The sequence below is a fragment of the Hippopotamus amphibius genome, chromosome 2 (assembly GCF_030028045.1).
Source record: "Hippopotamus amphibius kiboko isolate mHipAmp2 chromosome 2, mHipAmp2.hap2, whole genome shotgun sequence".
NCBI lineage: Eukaryota > Metazoa > Chordata > Mammalia > Artiodactyla > Hippopotamidae > Hippopotamus > Hippopotamus amphibius.
Genome location: NC_080187.1, coordinates 8,008,398 through 8,027,156, shown reverse-complemented (window position 1 = coordinate 8,027,156; position 18,759 = coordinate 8,008,398). Strand labels below are relative to the sequence as shown.

At 54.5% G+C, this 18,759-nt stretch overlaps 1 protein-coding gene across 6 annotated transcripts in view; it reads left to right on the top strand.

The window, feature by feature from the left end:
• The window catches only part of SLC25A25 (solute carrier family 25 member 25), a 31,295-nt gene extending 13,221 nt beyond the window's left edge, over positions 1–18,074 (top strand). Inside the window, exons 1-11 of one of the 6 annotated variants that reach the window (XM_057723523.1) lie at positions 516–734; positions 9,708–9,834; positions 9,925–10,012; positions 10,742–10,777; positions 11,038–11,149; positions 12,852–13,010; positions 14,291–14,443; positions 14,785–14,892; positions 14,984–15,151; positions 15,722–15,872; positions 15,986–18,074. In XM_057723523.1, coding sequence (XP_057579506.1) covers positions 516–734; positions 9,708–9,834; positions 9,925–10,012; positions 10,742–10,777; positions 11,038–11,149; positions 12,852–13,010; positions 14,291–14,443; positions 14,785–14,892; positions 14,984–15,151; positions 15,722–15,872; positions 15,986–16,170 — 1,506 coding nt within the window. In that variant the 3' untranslated portion in view covers positions 16,171–18,074. Of the gene's footprint in view, positions 1–515; positions 735–7,084; positions 7,390–9,707; positions 9,835–9,924; positions 10,013–10,741; positions 10,778–11,037; positions 11,150–12,851; positions 13,011–14,290; positions 14,444–14,784; positions 14,893–14,983; positions 15,152–15,721; positions 15,873–15,985 lie in introns of those variants that run through there. The other 5 variants (XM_057723525.1, XM_057723521.1, XM_057723524.1 and 2 more) reach the window with 5 other exon arrangements.
• The last annotated feature ends 685 nt before the right edge of the window (positions 18,075–18,759 follow it).

The following is an 18,759-nucleotide window of genomic DNA, read 5'->3' as shown; positions in this document are numbered from 1 at the left end:
ATTGGAGGGATGTTGCGGGTGGGATAATGAACTCGGTAGTGTCGGCAGAGGTGATTGGCCGCGCCCTGCTGCAGTGAGAATGCAGGCTGGATGCTCGGGTCCTCGCTGGTGTGATGATCATTCAGCTGAGCGAGGACAGCTGAATAACTGGGAGCTCGAAGTTCTTTCTGCCTCTGGGAGAGGTCTGTCGGGCTATCGCTTTTTCCTTTTTCAAAAAGCCAAACATTTGATCACTGTCCACCTGCAAAAGTGAGTGTTTATTGAAGAAGCTCCAGCTGCTCTCTCCAGCACGCCGGCGGGGACTCTCCGAGTGAGCTGCTTCTCAGGCCAGGCACGACCGCAGTGCTAGCACATTTGAGAAGGCAGGAAACAGCCACTGCGTGCAGAGCTGCCAGCCTTGCAACTCCCCAGGCTAGTCGTCCAAGCAGCTGTGTAGCCACAGACCCTTGGTATTGTGGTCACATCCCTCCTCAAAAGTGAACGGTCACTGTCGGCGGCGTGGGGAGGAAGCCGTGATGTTGCAGATGCTGTGGCATTTTCTGTCTAGCTTTTTCCCCAGGGCTGGGTGCCAAGGCTCCGGAGAGGGGAGCAGGAATGAAGTCAGAGGCACCCCGGCTCTGGCTCGGGGAGACCAGATCCCCAGCTTTTTGGGGAAACAGGACGGAAGGACTGAGGCCACGGAAAAGAGACCCACCATCTTGCTGGTGGTTGGACCTGCAGAGCAGTTTCCTAAGGTAATGGCAATGCCGAAAGGACCTCCTAGGTTAGGGGCTGGCCTAAGATCGTTTTCCCGGAAAAAGCTGGAGTGTGGGGGAGGAAGAGAGGACTTATGAATGAATCTGTTTGGTACCGGGGGCCTGGGGAGAAGTGTTAGACAATGAAGAAGCCCAACTCCAGTCCAGAATCTTTCTGTGGCCGCTGCACGAGCTTTATTACCCTATTGTGACCACTTCAGTGTGGCCGCTTGAAGAAGGAAGGTTGAATGCAATGGAAGATTTACCTTAGGATTTGTCGCTTTGGCCCCAGAAAGCCATTCGAAAGGAAGGGAGAAACAGTTACAGCGTGTCTTAGGTCTTAGCATATTTAAACAGCACAGGGAGGACAGAGCTCAGCTGGCACCAGAGCGAACCTTCAAAGGTGAACCCAGCTGCCAGGAGCTGGGGAGGACCGGCCTGCCCTGCATCCCGAAGGTCAGACCCTCTGCCTTGATGGGCAGAGGACCCCTCTTACTTTCTGTCTGGGAGGAAGGGAGTGATGGGTCAGAGTGGAGATTGGAATCTCAGTGCGTGGAGGCCAGTGCTCCTCACGGGTCTGGGGGTCTGCTGAGTGCCTCGGCCTTCTGTCCGTCTCGTGTGCCAAATGTGGGTTACTTCATCTGATCCTCACAAGAGCCAGGGTAAGTGGTGGCGCCCCCATTTCACAGATGAGGAAACCGAGGTGCAGAGAGGTTAAGGAATTTGCCCAGGATTAAACAGTTAAGAAGGGGTAGAAGTGAGATTTCACTCCAGTCTACTTGGAATTTTGCCCCGTACTGCCTCGTCTTCCCTTCAGAAAGCCGTTTTTAATGGGACCAGTCGAGTTCTCAGGATTAGAACAGAAAGGCTGTGATTTCTCCTGCCTGTGATAGGAGTCCCTTGGTCACCTCCTGAGGCTTGGTTGTTTCGAATCTTTTCTCCTTTCTCAGGATAAAAACCAACAGGAAAAAGGAAGGAGATTCTGCCCCGTGTGTGGCACACTGTAGAGTCCAAAAAAGGTTTTGCTGAGTTGAATTGATGCATTTAAGAAGTGGGTGTTCATTTGCCTTTGCTAAGTGGGAGGGACTTCTGATGCAACAACTTTTGCAGTGGTTTCAGGTTAAGCACTGAGGAAAATCCTTAGTCTGTGACGGGCTCATCCCAGGTGACAGGGATCTCTGCATCTGCACTGTGCCTGAGATGTGACAGGTTTCGCTTTCCACCTTTTGGTTGTTTTACAGGAGCTCAGAAATGGCCATGGCGTTATCTGTTGTGAGGAACTTTTATCTCTAGACCTGCTTGCCTTATGGCCAAGGGATTAAGGGATTGGCTGGCTCCTTTTAAATTCACCCACTTTTGCCTTTAATAATTAACTGCTCCATTTCCCAGACTCACACTGACTGGCACTTCTTGCCAGCCCTGCCCCTGGGCCTGGCCTGGCATCGGGACGCTCTGTTCTGAACAGCTTCTTTCCTGGCCTACAGAATCAGGACCAAGGCAGGCTGAACCTGAGACCCAGGCTTCTCACTGGCACTTCTCCCCAGAAGGGAGATGGATCAGCTGGCTGGGGGTGGGGGAGCCCCAAGAGGGAGGTGGTTCAGCGGGTTTGGCTTGAAGCAAGCAAGAAAGCACATCTGGGTGGTGTGGACCCTCCCTTTTTTGTTTGTTTGTGTTTTTTGGCACACGGGCTTAGTTGCTCCATGGCATGTGGGATCTTCCTGGGGCAGGGATCGAACCCATGTCCCCTGCATTGGCAGGCGGATTCTTAACCACTGCGCCACCTAGGAAGCCCCTGGACCCTCCCTTTAAAGGCAGATAAATGAGGAACTGGAATAGTGTTTCACCAGCCTCAGCTGCTCTTGAAGGTAGGGGTTGGTGGTTGTGATCACTGGCCGGTGGGGCCTGGCTCGCCATTTCTCCAGGGCGGAGGCTGCCACAACCTCATGGAAACCTCATAGAGACGTTCACTTTGGTTCTCAGGCTTCTCAGTTTCCCAGCGGCACTACTTTGTTTGACTCTCATATGTCTGCTGGTGAGTCAGGTTCCTGGAGGCTTTTATGCTAGGAACTGTTCCAGGTTCCCCCTTTATCTTTGTCTTGTAGTCAATCTGCAGTTGGAGAAGAAAGCCATTAGTCTGGAGTGGGAGGTGCCCTGAGCGGCATTCAAGCTTTCAAATCCTGAGGGGCTGTCTTCTCAGAAGCTCAGAGAATTTTGCTCATTGTGTGTCTAATTGCCAAGTGCAGGCAGGTTTCACTGGAAACCGGGTCCACTGCACTGTCATGGCAACCGGATCATCAAATGACACTACGGCCACAGCAGCAAATGAGGCTGCAGAGCCTTACGGGTGGGTGGGGCTAGCATAGCCGGATACTGGCAAAGGCTGCTTCACATGTTAATATTTTGGGCTTGGTCTGAGTCATCGAGGGGGGCGGCGAAATATTTTATGAGCCAATGCCACACTCCCAAAGGTACGCTGCCTGCCCTGTTCTTGCTCATGGTATCCTAGCACATACGGGAAGCACCTGTTTCGTTGGCATGAAACAGTGGTAGAACAAGGAAAGCTTGTGGGATGGGGGCATTGGCAGATCTGAGGGTAAGAAGATGCTCGTGAGAGGAACTGCTACTTAGCAGATTAAGGGAAATCAAATACCACTAAATTCTAAGGGATCTGGAGTGGCTGACATTGTTTCTGAGCACTGGTTATTACAGGAGGGGGCATTGGAAGAAAGGAAGCAAAAGTAGATCTGGGTCACAAAATTAGAACAGGTAAAGAGAGCAGAGACGACGTGTAGGTGGCATGAGGGGAGAGAGCCCGTTACTCGGGGATCCAGAAGCACCAGGAGCTGTTGTGAAACACCAGGAACGGAACACGAGCCCTGCTTCATGACCTTTTTTTTTTTTTTTTTTTTTTGGCCACGGCATGTGGGATCTTAGTTCCCCAACCAGCGATCGAACCCGTGCCCCTTGCAGTGGAAGCCCAGAGTCCTAACCCTGGACCTCCAGGGAAGTCCCGAGCCCTGCTTTATTGTTCTTCCTTATTTGTATTTCTCACATATGTGTTCAGAGCTGTAACAGATACGGTTTTTTGTGGTTTTTTAGCTAAGGCTAAAATTGCTTCCCCACGCTGGCTGCTTCCCCACGTGAGGTACTGCTCACTGTAATCTCAGGCTCAGGCTGACAAGTGTTCTTTGGAAACTGAATTCTGAAATCTCTTTATGCCAGTGTCCGGCTTGGGTGCTGTTTTTTTTTTTTTTTTGGGCTTAGTTGCTCCGCGGCATGTGGGATCTTCCTGGAGCTGGGATCGAACCCGTGACCTCTGCATTGGCAGGCGGATTCTTAACCACTGCGCCACCTAGGAAGCCCTTGGGTGCTGTTTTAAGCGGCTGTTGTAACAAGAGCCAGGGCCTTGGGTGAGCCTCAGCCCAGCCGCCAACTGGCTCTGGGGCCTGGGCAAACCAGGTGGCCTCTCCTGGTCTGTCTCTTCATCTCGGAGATTAAGAGATGACCCCAGGACCGCTCTGGGGCCCAGTGTCTGTAATTCCAGGGAGAGAGCGTTTGCCTTGGACACCGGGTGCATGGAGATTGGCTCAACTGAGAAGTGATGGTGTCTGTGTGACAACAGAGTTCTGCGTGACCTGTGCAACTCAGGAGGATGAGTGGTTTAAATAAATAAGCAAACGCCAGTTTACGTTTGTCCAATGAAGACATTCTGTTGGACTCGAACGCTGTTGCAAAACAGAAATACGTTGGAGCCCTTTTTTAAGATTAACGTTGGAATAGAATTAATGTAAGCGTTGTAAAATAACATCTTGGCAAGCATGTGCAGAGCTTTTCAGAGAACATTTCCTGACCCTGTGATACCATTGGTCTGTAGAGTAATGAGCTCTGTTATAATCAAGGAGGTTCCATTCTGTTTATTCTAGAAGATAGTTGCCCTTGTTTGATGATGCTTTAATAATTGTTCCTTATGTATCGAATATTGATTTCACTTTCATTTGGTATTGTCTTCAAATTTCTTCTCAGATTTGTCTTGTAAATACATCATAAAACTCAATGGTACAAAAAAAGCCTCAGTGGTACAGTTGTGTTTATCAACATTATTTGAAAAACACAGTTTATTAGGAAATGAATATCTCCAGTTGAACAACTTATATAGTCAGTCAAAATATTTGCCATTTTGTAATGGAAGGACTGCAGTCATCATTGAAATGAGACACTTCAACAGATCTATGTAATTTATTTCCATTTCAGAAGCAAATATAAATAATTTTTAAAAGGAAAATCAGCATTTAAAATTCAGCTCTTTTATTTATAAATGTGATCTTCCTCTAAAATAAAAATAATAATGCAGTATCTTGTTGAGGTGGACAGAGTACCCGAGGACTCTATCTGCAGACACTTGGGAAACCAAAGCTAAGGTCCTCATCAAGAGTGGTCATGTGGGGCTTCCTAGGTGGCGCAGTGGTTAAGAATCCGCTTGCCAATGCAGGGGACACGGGTTCGATCCCTTCTCCAGGAAGATCCCACATGCCGCGGAGCAACTAAGACCGTGTGCCAAAAAAAAAAAAAAAAAAGAGTGGTCATGTTTGTTTTTTGGGGTCCTGGAGGTCTGCCAAGCATGATTCATTCATTCAGAAACTGCACCTTCCGTGATCCAGGTAAGGGTTTCTTCCAGGCAAGGAGGTACAAAGGCCCTGCCTTCAACCCCAACAGTAGAGATAAGATGTATGTAAAAATAGCCCTAAAAAAGAACATTCTGGATCCAGTGGCTTAAGAGAGCTGAGTATCATGGATTTAGGTGGAGGCTGAGCAGGAATTTGCCTGGATAATCCTGAGCTCCCTTTGGATACCTCCTCATCGGATCCACCCTAGAGGATGAATGAAACAGCCAGGACCTGTTTTTGCAGACTCATCATCTGATCTCTTAGAAGGGCCGAAATATCATATAAGTTATTAAAATCTGTTTCATGATCATGTACATAAGCATCAGCATCTTATTTTCAGAACCTTTTTCAAGTTCTTAACGAAAAGCTTTTTAGTGAATTTAAGAAGTTCCTTTTCCTTTGTTGGATCCCCAAATGATAACCATCATTTTTAATCCATTCTGGTCGCGAGGTTTTGTCTATATTGGGAAGTGATGCACTGTAGATGGAACATGGCTAGACGGATTCCTTTTTCATCTCTGTGATGTGGGCTCTTCCTCTGCAGCACAAACCTGACACCTTCCGTGGGAAGGAATGAGGTGGAGGTGGCAAGGTGGCCCTTAAATTTCAGATCCTGACTGTCCAGGACCTGAGGTCTCCTCTCATCCTCACCTAAACGGATGTTCTAGGGCAGTGTTTCTCAGTAGAACTTCCTGTGATGATGGAAATGATGTGTGGCCATGTGACCGAGGAAATGAATTTTTAGGTTCATTTAATTTTAATTTATTTAAAATTGAGGACTTCCCTGGCGGTCCAGTGCTTAAGACTCCGTGCTTCCAATGCAGGGGGCACGGGTTCGATCCCTGGTCGGGGAACTAAGATCCCACCTGCTGCACCACACAGCAAAGTAAAGTAGAAAAAAATAAGAATATTGAGCAGCACAGTTCTAGGCCAGAAAGCTCCAATCCACTGAATTTTGTGGAGTGTCCTGAGTGAACTTGGGCTCTGAAGACTCCATCCGTGGGTCTTAAGTGAGGCCCAGGCTGAACCCAGATTGGTCCTGCCGAGGAGTCCCCTGGCACAGTGACCTTTGGCCTAGAGTGTCCTCTTCCTGCCCCCACCATGTCAGCCTCTCAGCGCTCGTGGGGTCCCCAGGCAAAGCCTTCAGGGGAAGGGCTGCTCATGTGCAGGGTGGCCTGGGAAGGTCACTGGAGCCAGTTGGAACTGTGCCTGGAAGGCCGTGTGTGTGGCCCAGGCAGCCGGCTAAAGGGCAGCCCGCTAAAGGGCAGCCCGCTGTGGGTGAATGAGCCCCCCAACCGTGGGGCTACTTCCAGGATTACCGCCCACCCCCCACTGACTTCTACCCTCACAGCTAAACTGGGCCATTTCAGGGGAGCGTTGATTCAGTCCACCTGCACTTATTTTTCTGCTGGGAATGATTTACTAAGGGGAGAAACAGCTGTATTGTGTGACGCGTTTGGGGACCTTGTGGAGAAACAGGCCAAGGGCTGTTTGTTTGTTTAGAGGGGTTGGCAGCCAGAGGGTGAAGGTTTTTGGGGCAGATCCCAAGGCAGGGCAGAAGGCTCTGCCCATCTCTGAAGGGTTAACTGGGAAGCAGGTGACGTCAGTCCTGATCTTTATCTCTCTGCTTGCCTCCCTGCCTCCTCCCTCCTCGTCGGGCTCTGTGCTCATTGGCTGTGGGCAGGAGGTACAGTGAGCAGACTTTTTTCAATTAAGTAGAAGGGCAGGGCTAAGGCAGCCAATGACAGCTGCACCCAGCATATCTTGTGCAAGTGTGCCGGGTCAGGCAGCATTCCCCGGCATCCACGCCGCCTGAAGCAGCTCTCACCACCATGCTCTGCTTGTGCCTGTATGTGCCCCTCATCGGGGAGGCCCAGACAGAGTTCCAGTACTTTGAGTCCAAGGGGCTTCCTGCCGAGCTGAAGTCCATCTTCAAACTCAGTGTCTTTATCCCTTCCCAGGAGTTCTCCACCTACCGCCAGTGGAAGCAGGTCTGTACGGGGGCAGCGGGCATTTCATCCGCGTTGGTTGAGTGAATGCTTGAGCTGGTAGAGGGTCCGCATACCTCAGAGGTCCCCAGCATTTCTAACTGCCAATATTTTTCCCCCAGCTGTCGCGTGGCTATAGCCGGCTAAAGAGCTACGTCACAGGAGTGACTGGCTCTCATGTGACTTCCAAGGAAGGCTGGAATTATAGGGAAGGCACTTGTGGGAGATGGAAAGGAATTTTCTTGCAGACGGCGGGGTTTTAAGACGTTCAGGGCCAGGAAGTGGGGGCACAGTCTAGCTGCCGCGGGGCTCTTCCTCTGAGCTGGGTGGCAGGCGGGGCGGGGAGAGGGCCCTCACTGGAGGCCCAGCAGTTGGAACTGTGGCCGCAGAGGCTGGAGGTGACAGGGCCGTGCCCTGGGTGAAACAAACTAACGAGCAGGGGTGAGGGGGGCTTCCTAGGCATGTCTTTGGAGCAGGAGGCAGCAGAAATCATTACCCTGTTAAATATGGGGAAACAGCTACAGAGTCCGAGGGGGTCACCTGCCTCCTAAAAGGACACCCCGACTTCCCCGTTAATCGGATCCCGTGCTGTGTCCCCCCCCCCCAGTGCTCACGATGGCAGTGGAGGTCAGGTGTGTGTAGGGGGTGGTGATGTGCATATCCTGGGAAGGAGACAGGACTAAGGTAGAAGCGAGGACATGGGATATTTTGGAATCAGCTGCACGAGCAGGTCCTTGGGTTGTCTGTACCGCGGGCGCCCATCCCAGCAAGGCGCGTGGATTGTGTTGGGGCCAGAGCAACGCAGGTACCAGCCAAGAAGCTCCATGCCTAGCGTTTGCCTCCTCCCTAAATGACATGTAGATTCTATTTCCGCTCCTCTCGTAAACCTAGGCTGATAACCTATACGTAATGCGTATCCTTCTTGGCAGAGAGCACAAATGTCGGCAGGAAGCTAACATAACTCCAGATAGCTGATAGAACATGCAGCAGCCTCTATCTCACATTCCAGCCACACCCTCCCCCAGCCGTTCTTTTGATCATGTTAGGTGACACAGAATCTGGAGAGGACCAGCTAGCCAATGGTCCATCAATTTCCGAACCCACCGGCTCAGAAGACTTTGAAACCCACATTGGTTTGTGGATAGAGGGTGTATTTCTTGCTGAGAGAATTGGGCAACACGGGGATCCTATAACCATTTTCCTTAGGAGATTTTCCGTCCCAGTTTTAGGGTGTTGCTGGATGAGGGTGACTCACGTATGTCCCTCACCTTCTTGAGATTAACCTTTAGAATGGTAGCAGGCTCTATAGGGAGGTGGCTGTGGAGTCCCAACAGGCCTGGCTTGACTCCCGCCCACCACTTCCTTAGCTGTGTGACCTTGGATAAATTACTTAACCTCTCTGAGCTTCTGTTTCCTTCTCTGAGAAATGGGGGAAATGATAGTACCCACCTCCTACAGCCATTTGCGAGGATTCAGCGGGTTCCTAGAGGTAAAGCATTTAGCGGGACCCAGGGCACAAGCCAAGAGCTTGTGCTTTTGTGGAAAAGTTCCAGTTGCTGAGCATCCAAAATGGACTGCAGCTGCTGAACAGAGCTCATGTCTAAGGGCAGGCGCCGATTGTTGGAATCTCACTGCCAAGGAAAGGGTCTCCTAAAGCTTCCTTGCGTCACTGAACTATTCCTAAGTGGCGCTGCCCTGCTTTTCAGTGCCTGGTTACAAGACCTGGGATTGGTTAGAGCATCTGGCTCCCCTGAGATCAGAGACGGGCAGCGCCAGCAAGCACAGGCCTGAGAATAGTTCCAGCGGCTCTTAGCACCTCTCCATCCTGCAGAGTTCTCTCTGGCAGTGTTTCCGCCAAGCAGGCATTGACCACTGTACCTTTACCCTGGTCGCCCCCAGTTGTTCTTGGGCCAGTGCCAATTTTAGGGATAAAAGAGCAAGTGCGGGGGAATCTGGAGCTCCAGGGCCACCCCACATGTGGGCAGAGAAGATGGGGGCTGAGGCCTGGCGCCAGCGGCAGTGCCGCAGGGGAGCTGGGCAGCTGGCCTGGTGGAATACCAAGCCCCACGCCGCCAGCCTCTGCCTGAAGGCTCCTCTTGGGGGCTCTTTTTCCTCTTTGCTCGTGAGGGAAGCACGGCAGGCTCTTGGCTGGGTTCCGGCCAGCCCTGAGGGATCCAGGTGGTGGCCCTGGGAGTGGAGGAGGGGAAGCGTCTCAGATCACGAGGCCACCTCTGTTCACGGCTGAGCAGTTGTTTCCTGGGGACGGGGCACCACTAGGGACGGGGAGAACTCAAGGACGAAACCTTACTTTTGTTTTATAGAAAATTGTACAAGCTGGCGACAAAGACCTTGATGGGCAGCTAGACTTTGAAGAGTTTGTCCATTATCTGCAAGATCACGAGAAGAAACTGAGGCTGGTGTTCAAGAGTTTGGACAAGAAGAATGATGGTGAGTGTTGCCCCAGGGGCCAGCAGCCGACCCAGCGGTCCTGGGCCTCTCCGCGGCCTGGCTCCAGGCTCACGGCCTCTGTCCTTCCAGGGCGGATCGACACGCAGGAGATCATGCAGTCCCTGCGGGACCTGGGGGTCAAGATATCTGAACAGCAGGCAGAAAAAATCCTCAAGAGGTGAGTGCGTCGCCAGCCCCTGCGTTTGGTTTAACGAAAGTATGACGAAAGAGAGGTTCTTGGAGTCACTGTGTGTATGTCGTTCACTGTATTGACCCTGTTTCTGCAAGCTTTGGCTTCTGGTGGTTGGAAGGGATGAATAAGTAACCCCTCCCAGAGACAAGCCACTCCCCGGGTTCCAGGTCAGCTCTCAGTGGAAGAATCACAGGTCACCCCTGCAGGGCGTCGAGCACCAGCCACCCACAGAAAGAAAAGGCTAGCGGGAGGATTTCCGTAGGTGACAGGCCAGCAAGGAACACCCTTCTCTGCCCCGTCGTGCAAGGGCAGGGCTGAAGTAGCCGCCCTCCATGGACGGCAACTTCCTCTTAGCACCGTACTCAGATGTGCTGCTTGAAAAGGCAGCCCACAGGCCAGCAGTGGTCCTGGGGACTGGCATCGTTGCTGGGCTGGGAACTCGCACAGAACAGCCCCGGAGACTCCCCCTGTCCTCCCGAGCCTCCCCGAGTCCCAGGGGCCTGAATCCAGCTGGTCAGGGACAGTAGCCTGTGGCCACGCTCCCCACGCTGTGCAGGGCATGTCCTCGTGCTGTGCAGGGCACGTCCTCGTGCTGTGCAGGGCATGTCCTCGTGCTGTGCCGCGGCGTGTGCTTGCCTCACTAACCTCCGCTCAGAGCACTTATTTGTGTTGTTTCTCCTCTCTCCTCTGCATCCTCCTTTGTCTGTCTGTCAGAATACGAACGGGCCACTTCTGGGGCCCTGTCACCTAGTAAGTATCCATGTCACCCTGGGGATCGCCTCCCTTCTTGACCTCTGTGCCTGATCAGAACCGGGTTCTCATGGGCCATCATATCCCGTTTTTGTGCCAGGTGGGATGTGGAGCCACCTGGCCTTGTCTCCTCCGGGGCAGAGGCACCTTCCATGGTTTCCTGGTGGCCACGTGCCTGCCCTTGGCTCCCCTGGAGGTGGGAAGTGTGGCCGACAGATGGGGCCTGTTTACACATGGGCAACCGCGCGTTTGTCTTGCAGCATGGACAAGAACGGCACGATGACCATCGACTGGAACGAGTGGCGAGACTATCACCTCCTGCATCCCGTGGAAAACATCCCTGAGATCATCCTGTACTGGAAGCATTCCACGGTGGGTCCTGCGCTCCCGGGCCAGAGGGCAGTTTCTCCCTGCTCCGTTCATAGGGTCCCACTGGTCCAGCATTAGTCCCCATCCTGGAAAGGGTTCCTAGCCTGCCTCCTCTTCAACAGCAGGGCTCTCCACCCCTCTGCCAGCCCTCCATGTGCTCCCTCTGTCTCCCACGTGCCGGCCAACCTGAACAGCCTGCCCATTCCCCAAACACAGGCTTCCCTCTGCCAGAAATGATGCCCTCTTGTCCCCACGTGCTGCCTGTTCTTCAAGGTCCACTGTAAGCACCCTCTCCCCGAGCCTACTTTTCTTTTCTTTTTTTTTTTTATTGAGATACAGTTAACATACAATAAACTGCATATATTTAGGGTGTACAATTTGGTGTCCCAGTCTCCCAATTCATTCCCCCCCAACCCTCCCCACTTTCCCCACTTGGTGTCCATATGTTTGTTCTCTACATCTGTGTCTCTACTTCCGCCTTGCAAACCGGTTGATTTGTACCATTTTTCTATAGTCCACATATATGTGTTAATATACGATATTTGTTTTTCTCTTTCTGACTCACTTCACTCTGTATGACAGTCTCCAAGTCCATCCATGTCTCTAGAAATGTCCCAGTTTCCTTGCTTTTTACAGCTGAGTAATATTCCATTGTATCTATGTACCACATCTTCTTTATCCATTCATCTGTGGATGGACATTTAGGTTGCTTCCATGTCCTGGCTATTGTAAATAGTGCTGCAGTGAACATTGGAGTGCATGTGTCTTTTTGAATTATGTCCCTGAGCCTGCTTTTCTCCCAAAGCCTCCTGGGAGGCCGTGGGGGGCTGCTCTGTAGAGATCCAATAGCAGAGCTGTTCAGTTTCCCCCCTCCCCCACCCCATTGTTTGTGTCATTTCTCCCTATGGTGAAAGAATCCCCCCTACTGCCGCACACATACTGCTCTTTCACCCCCAGTTAGAAGTACCTAGAGCTCCACACCCTCCCTGGTGGTGGCCCCACTGACCCCCTGCCCGCGAGCGCCCGTTGTACACAAGCATCCCTTTCGCCTGCTCCTTGCCGAGTGCCCCCTGGTCGCAGTCTTAGCTGCCCCGGACCATCGGCTTCAGGAGGGGAGGCCACAGGTGCGTGCTCCTCCTCTGTCTCCTGAGGTGCCCTCAGGGGGCGCCTGGCATCTTTGTTGGTGGAATGAAGTGGAGGCTCCGTGGGTAGGAGGCGGCGGACCCGTGGGTCTGGCCTGCAGCCCCGGGGTTGGAGCAGGGCTGGCTCTGCCTGTCGAGCCAGGATGCCACCCGGGAGAGAGGGTATTGCCCAGGAATCACACCCCCCTCGTGTTTGCAGAAGCCTTGCGTAATGTTCTGCCAACATGATCCGGTTACACATCGGGTTTCAGGAGAATTTTTACCCCTGACTTGATGCTTCCAGTACAGCCAGCCTGGCGATCCTTAGCTGAAATGCCTTTGTAAGCTGTTCCCGCAGGAGCCCCAGGCAGTTGTCTAAAAGGGCCGTCCGCCTGGTTTTGTCCCTGCGTTCTTGTAGCTGTGCTCTCAGATTCTCACCTGGGCCTCTCCAAGGCTCACAGTATTGTTACCCCCACGAGTGAAGGGGTAGGGGTGGAGGGGAGGCTGTGTGCTGGCCGTCGCCGGCAGCTCTGCCTCAAGCGTGGGGAGCCTGCTGGATTTACCCTTGTTGGTCTTCCTCACAGATCTTTGACGTGGGTGAGAACCTGACGGTCCCCGATGAGTTCACGGTGGAGGAGAGGCAAACGGGGATGTGGTGGAGGCACCTGGTGGCGGGCGGCGGGGCAGGGGCCGTGTCAAGAACCTGCACGGCCCCCCTGGACAGACTCAAGGTGCTCATGCAGGTACGCAGGAAACGGACCCCAGGCCACCTGGTGTCCCACTTGGGGTTCTTTGGTGGGTTGGTTTCCCCTCCCTTATCTGGGGCCCTGCTTTGGGCCCATACTTTTCTAACCCAGTAAATCAGATTGGAATTATTGCTCTGACATTAGATCCTGGCCTAGGTGACCTTTTGTGCACAGCTGATCTAATTTTATCTGACGCCCTTAAGCCAGGAGTCACATTACAGGGCCATACTGTGGACAAATGACCCCAGTGAGAACTGGGGTGTGGCAGGAACCTGTTTCCTTAGGTGCATCATATGTAGTCCACCCCATGGGGGGCAGTGCGAGCGGACCCCGGCCTGGATACCATTCCCTTGGCTGGGCGTCCGACTCCATGTCCACAGGGCATAGATAAGCTGAACCTGTGTCGGGGGCAGGGTTGTGAAATCGAGCTGCCTAAGGACACACCAGTGGACTTCAGTGTCTTTTGAACGGTGGCCAGTCACCCCCTTGTCCCCTAGCTTGTGTTCTGGCATTTTTTGTGCCAGGAACCCGGTTCAGAGAAGGCATCATCCTTTCCCTGCATGCCCCCCCCCACCCCCGCTCCCCTGGGCCTGCCTCAGTTTGAGGCCTGTGGATGGAAGAATGAGAACTCCCTTTTGGTGCTGGATCAGGGAAGCAGAGTGGTTCGGAGAGAGAAGCTCTGGGCCTGGGACCTGACCTGGGGTCCCACCCTCCCAGCTGGGTGACCTCGGGCAAGTCACTTCACCCCCAGGGCTCCTATCCCTCTGGAAACTAAGAGACTCGAACAAATTGCCTCATGTTTGTTTTTCTGAACCGAATCCCCAGGAATGCTGTAGAGATTAAAAGCTGTCCTTGGGTGGAATGACTAAATGCCAGGGATGTGCTTTAAAACTAAGGGGGTCGGGGCAGGGGATCAGGGGTGGGGCACGGGGGGCATGGATTGACTGGTTTGACGATGATTGAAGCTCATTATGGGTTTCATGGAAGCTCTTTATGTAATCCTCTGTACTTTTATATATGTTTGAAAATTTTCCATAATAAAAGCTGCGTGTTTTAAGTCGTCCTCGTGGAGGTGTTTAGCATGGTGTTGGCACCAGCAGGTGCACAGTAAAGTCTAGCTGGACCTAGAGCAGCCACATTTGACTCTCAGGGTGCCGAGTGGGCCTCAGAATACCAAGAGGGCAGAGCCTGCCTGCGGACCTCCCTCTTGGCTCTTTGTTAGATGACGGTGGCCTGGTGACCACTGAGCTTCTGACTGTTTGTCCTTCCCTCCCCAGGTCCACGCCTCCCGCAGCAACAATATGTGCATCGTGGGTGGGTTCACCCAGATGATTCGAGAAGGAGGGGCCAGATCACTGTGGCGGGGCAACGGCATCAACGTCCTCAAAATTGCCCCTGAGTCGGCCATCAAGTTCATGGCCTATGAGCAGGTGAGGACCCAGCTCCCCAGGGAGAGTCGCCCATCGGCAGCTGCTTCCTGAGCTTCCCCTGGAACGGGGTCCCTGCCCTGTTGATTCCCTGGAACCTGGAACCAGTCCCTGTACCTGAGGGACAGCAGGGCCAGGCCGGGGGTGGGAAGGCCTGGGTCTGACCCCAGCTCTGCCACCAGCCAGTTCCACTGGGGGCCAGTTCCTTCCATTTCTGGGCAGCATCAAAAGCGCCAGGGACACCAGGTCTTGGCGGAACCCAGCCGGCTCCAGCAGGAAGGGCAGGGCAGGAGCAGGTGTGCTGGTCTCTGGCGGGGTATCAGTCTGTTCACTCCCTGTTCCAGATCAAGCGTCTTGTTGGGAGTGACCAGGAGACGCTGAGGATTCACGAGAGGCTTGTGGCCGGGTCGTTGGCAGGGGCCATCGCCCAGAGCAGCATCTACCCGATGGAGGTGAGGGCCACGTTGGTCCCAGGGCAGGCAGCGCGTGTGGAGGTGAGGGCGTGGAATGGGCTGGGCTCACGCTTCCCGTTGGGCTCTGCAGGTCCTGAAGACCCGGATGGCCCTGCGCAAGACGGGCCAGTACTCGGGCATGCTGGACTGTGCCAGGAAGATCCTGGCCAGGGAGGGCGTGGCCGCCTTCTACAAGGGCTATGTTCCCAACATGCTGGGCATCATCCCCTACGCCGGGATCGACCTGGCCGTCTACGAGGTGAGGCCCTCAAGGATCAGGCCCCTTGAGCAGCAGGAGAGATTCAGAAACCCCCTCTTGGCCATGTTTCACCCCTCTGCCCCCCCCCCCCACGTTGTCTCCTTCCAGACTCCTCTGTCCACTGCAGGGGTCTCCTGTCACACTGCCTGCCCCTGGTGGCCCCCAGGTTCTGTACCCCGAGGGGCTCGTGCGGTAGGCAGATCTGCAGAGCACAGTGAGGCCCTGGGGGCTCCCCGGGCCCCTGCAGGCTCTGGAGCACAGGAGTCCAGCTCTCTGGGGAGGGAAGGGGGGCCGTCCCTGCATCGTCCCTGCTCCGCATCCTGTCCAGGAATCCCCAGTGACAGCAGAAACAAAGGGCAGGCAGGCCGGGAGCCCAGCCAGCCCCAGGCCAGCCCAGGCCAAGCAAGTCAGGTTACAGTGGCCTCGCGGATCCCGTGTGACGGGCCAGCGCCTCCCGAGCGGATCCGATAACTGTCCCCCCGGCCCCCGGTCTCTCACCGCCTCCCAAGCTCTTCCTCCCTGGGGCCTGCAGACGCTGTGGTTCATCCCCGCCCCCCTCTGCCCTTCCAGACGCTCAAGAATGCCTGGCTGCAGCGCTACGCAGTGAACAGCGCAGACCCCGGCGTGTTTGTGCTCCTGGCCTGCGGCACCATGTCCAGCACCTGTGGCCAGCTGGCCAGCTACCCACTGGCCCTGGTCAGGACCCGGATGCAGGCCCAAGGTAAGGCTGGTCCTAGGCCAGTCAGTCCCCAGGGGCCCATTTCCCCGGGCAGGTTGGGTTGTAGGGAGGAGGGGACGAAAGGCCCCCCTGATGGGCGACCTCTCCCCCTGCAGCTTCCATCGAGGGCGCTCCGGAGGTAACCATGAGCAGCCTCTTCAAACAGATCCTGCGGACTGAGGGGGCCTTCGGCCTGTACCGGGGGCTGGCCCCCAACTTCATGAAGGTGATCCCCGCCGTGAGCATCAGCTACGTGGTGTACGAGAACCTGAAGATGACCCTGGGCGTGCAGTCACGGTGACGGGGTGTGGGGGAGGCCAGCCCGCTCGCACAGACTCGCTGATCCCGGGCCTGCAGCCCTGGGACGTGTAGCCATCTCATTCTGTGAATGTGCCAACACTAAGCTGACTGAAGCCAAGCTGTGAAAACCCTGGGACGCACCTGCAAGGGTGGGGGCAGAGCCAGCAGGCCCACTGGGTTTGTCCTGCTGACCCTGGCCGACCCTCGTGTCCGTTCCAGGGAGGACCTGTGGGTGTTCCTCAGGGTCCAGGGCTCAGCAGGACACAGGCTCGTGTGCGCGTGGGGACAGAACGTTCCCTGCGGTGCCTGCCGAATAGCTGGGTGGGGAGGCTGGCTTGGTTCCTCCATCGCATCCTCGCAGCCAGACCCTGGGCGTGGGCCGCCTTCTGGCCTACTGAGCGTCTTCCCCAGGCCCACCTTGCTTCCTTCCTTGCTGCTGTTTTAAATGGTAGGAGGAGGGCCCCCAGCCCAATTCCTACACTGCTCCTCTCTGCACAGTCCGTGGGGAAGGGTAGTTCTACCTGACCTAAGCCCGACATCCCTACCGGCAGCGCTGCCGCGGGCTCGGTTGTGCAGGGAAGAGGGAGGAGTCTGGCTTCTGAGCTGCCCCGCAGATGGGCACCTGGATGCCCGTGTGCATGACGGGGGCAAGGCTGCCTCCCATCCTGGCGCATGGCTTCACGGGTCCTGGAACCCAGAGGGCCTCTGCTCCCTGCTGTTGGGGGGCTCGTGGGGCTCTGAGCTGGCCCCGGACTCTGTCAGGACTGGCACCAGCTCCGAACCAGCTCCCTGCCCCTCCCCGCTGGCATGAGGGCAGTGGGCATTGTGTGGAAGCAGGAAGGGCCGTTTCTGCCCAGTGTCTTTACGCCCTGGCGAGAGAAGGAAAAGGTGTTCAAGGCCTTAATGATGTATTGTGGGGAAAAGGGTTTTGTTCAGAAGGACAAGCTGGACAAATACGCACGTTCCGTTCTCCCGGAGGGAAGACAGAGAGCCGATGGCTTAGCTGACCGCGTTAAAGTCTGCTTCTGATGTCCCTGGGGGTTCCTGTCCAATCCCAGCTGGGGCAAGGTGGGACCAGCCTGACATTCCACTGACTCAACGTATCACACTGCTTGGAGCCTATTTATTTCATATTTATTTGAACAGGGTTATGTCCTGACTATTTTTATAGATTTGTTTAATTAATAGCCTGTCATTTTCAAGTTCATTTTTTATTCGTATTTATGTTTGTGGTTGATTGTACCTTCCCAGCACCTGCGAGGTGGGGTGGGGAGAGGAAGGAGGGGGCCGTGGGAATGACCCTTCTCGCCGCTGCATGTGTCTGTCCAAAGAAATTCCTCTCGGAACGGGTGACAGAAGAAAGGCAAGAAGGCAGAAGGGCCCTGATCGCGGAGAGACAGTCCCTTGGCAGGTCAGGGTGGGGCCGGCACCCAGGAAGCCTTAGGATCCGAGGGTTTGATCTGGGCGGGGGAGGGGAAGAGTAGGGGAAATCTCAGCCCCATGGAAGATGCAAGTCCAAATCATTTCTTGGACTGGGAGGGATTTCTTTGTTCATACTTTCTGAAGGACAAGGCAGTGAGGTGCCTGTCGCTGTGAGTTTGGGGTGGGGGCTGGGGGAGAGGGCAGCCGGCTCCCCCCCGCCCCCCGCACCTGTGAAGTGGGCTCCCTCTGTCCCAGGCCCCCCGCTGCCCCTGCTCAATAATGCTGGTCTACGTGCAACTGCACCGTCACACTTCCATTCACCGGAATGGCCTGATGGGGAGAATTTAAGTAGGATGCAAAGGTCAATGCAGAAATGGTTGTTACATATAAATAGAGGTGTAACTGGAATCGGTGACAGAGCGAATTAAGCAATTGGAAGTTGTCATTTAAAACAGCCATCTAATAAAGTTGTTTCAGAGCTGATGACGGAGCCATGGCTTTCCTGACCTAGGCTTGGGTGGCGTTGGGCTGTTTACATGTTAGAATGCAAAATCCGTTTTTCTCACCAGAGAACATGAGAAAGCTACCCGCCCCCCCCCCCCCAAGAGCAGCTACCCCTTCTGAGCTTCTGGTGGCACTCCTCTTTGGCGTGGATGTTTGTTGGATTTGGGGTGCTCCCACAGGTCACCAGTGCCCTGGGAATTTCTGAGTCCGGTGGTCCTCCCTCAGCCATCACCTGATTCAGCCCATCTCAGCCAGGGCTGATCCCTCCCTCCTGCTTGGAGTCCCTCCAGACACCACCACGCCTCTTCACCTCACTGGCTGTCCCTCCCCGGCCTCAGGGTTGGTTCCTGCCCATCCTTCTGACTTCCAGATGCTGGAGGGCCCCCCCAGACATTCTTTATTCACTTTCTGGAGACGGGGAATGTGTTTGCAGTTGTACCTCTGGTGCCTGAGACAGTGCCTGGTGCACAGAGTGCTCGATGAAATGTTCATTAAATCACTCGGCACCCCAGTCCCCATCCCGCCACTGACAGCCCTGGGCGCTCCTGGCTGGCAGGGGATTGTGTGAAGCAGCATGGGGAACGTGCCAGGGGGCTCCAGCATTGAGAGGCTGTAGGGAGGCACAGAGGTGTGCCCGGGTGTGAAATGCCACTTGTGCCGGGTT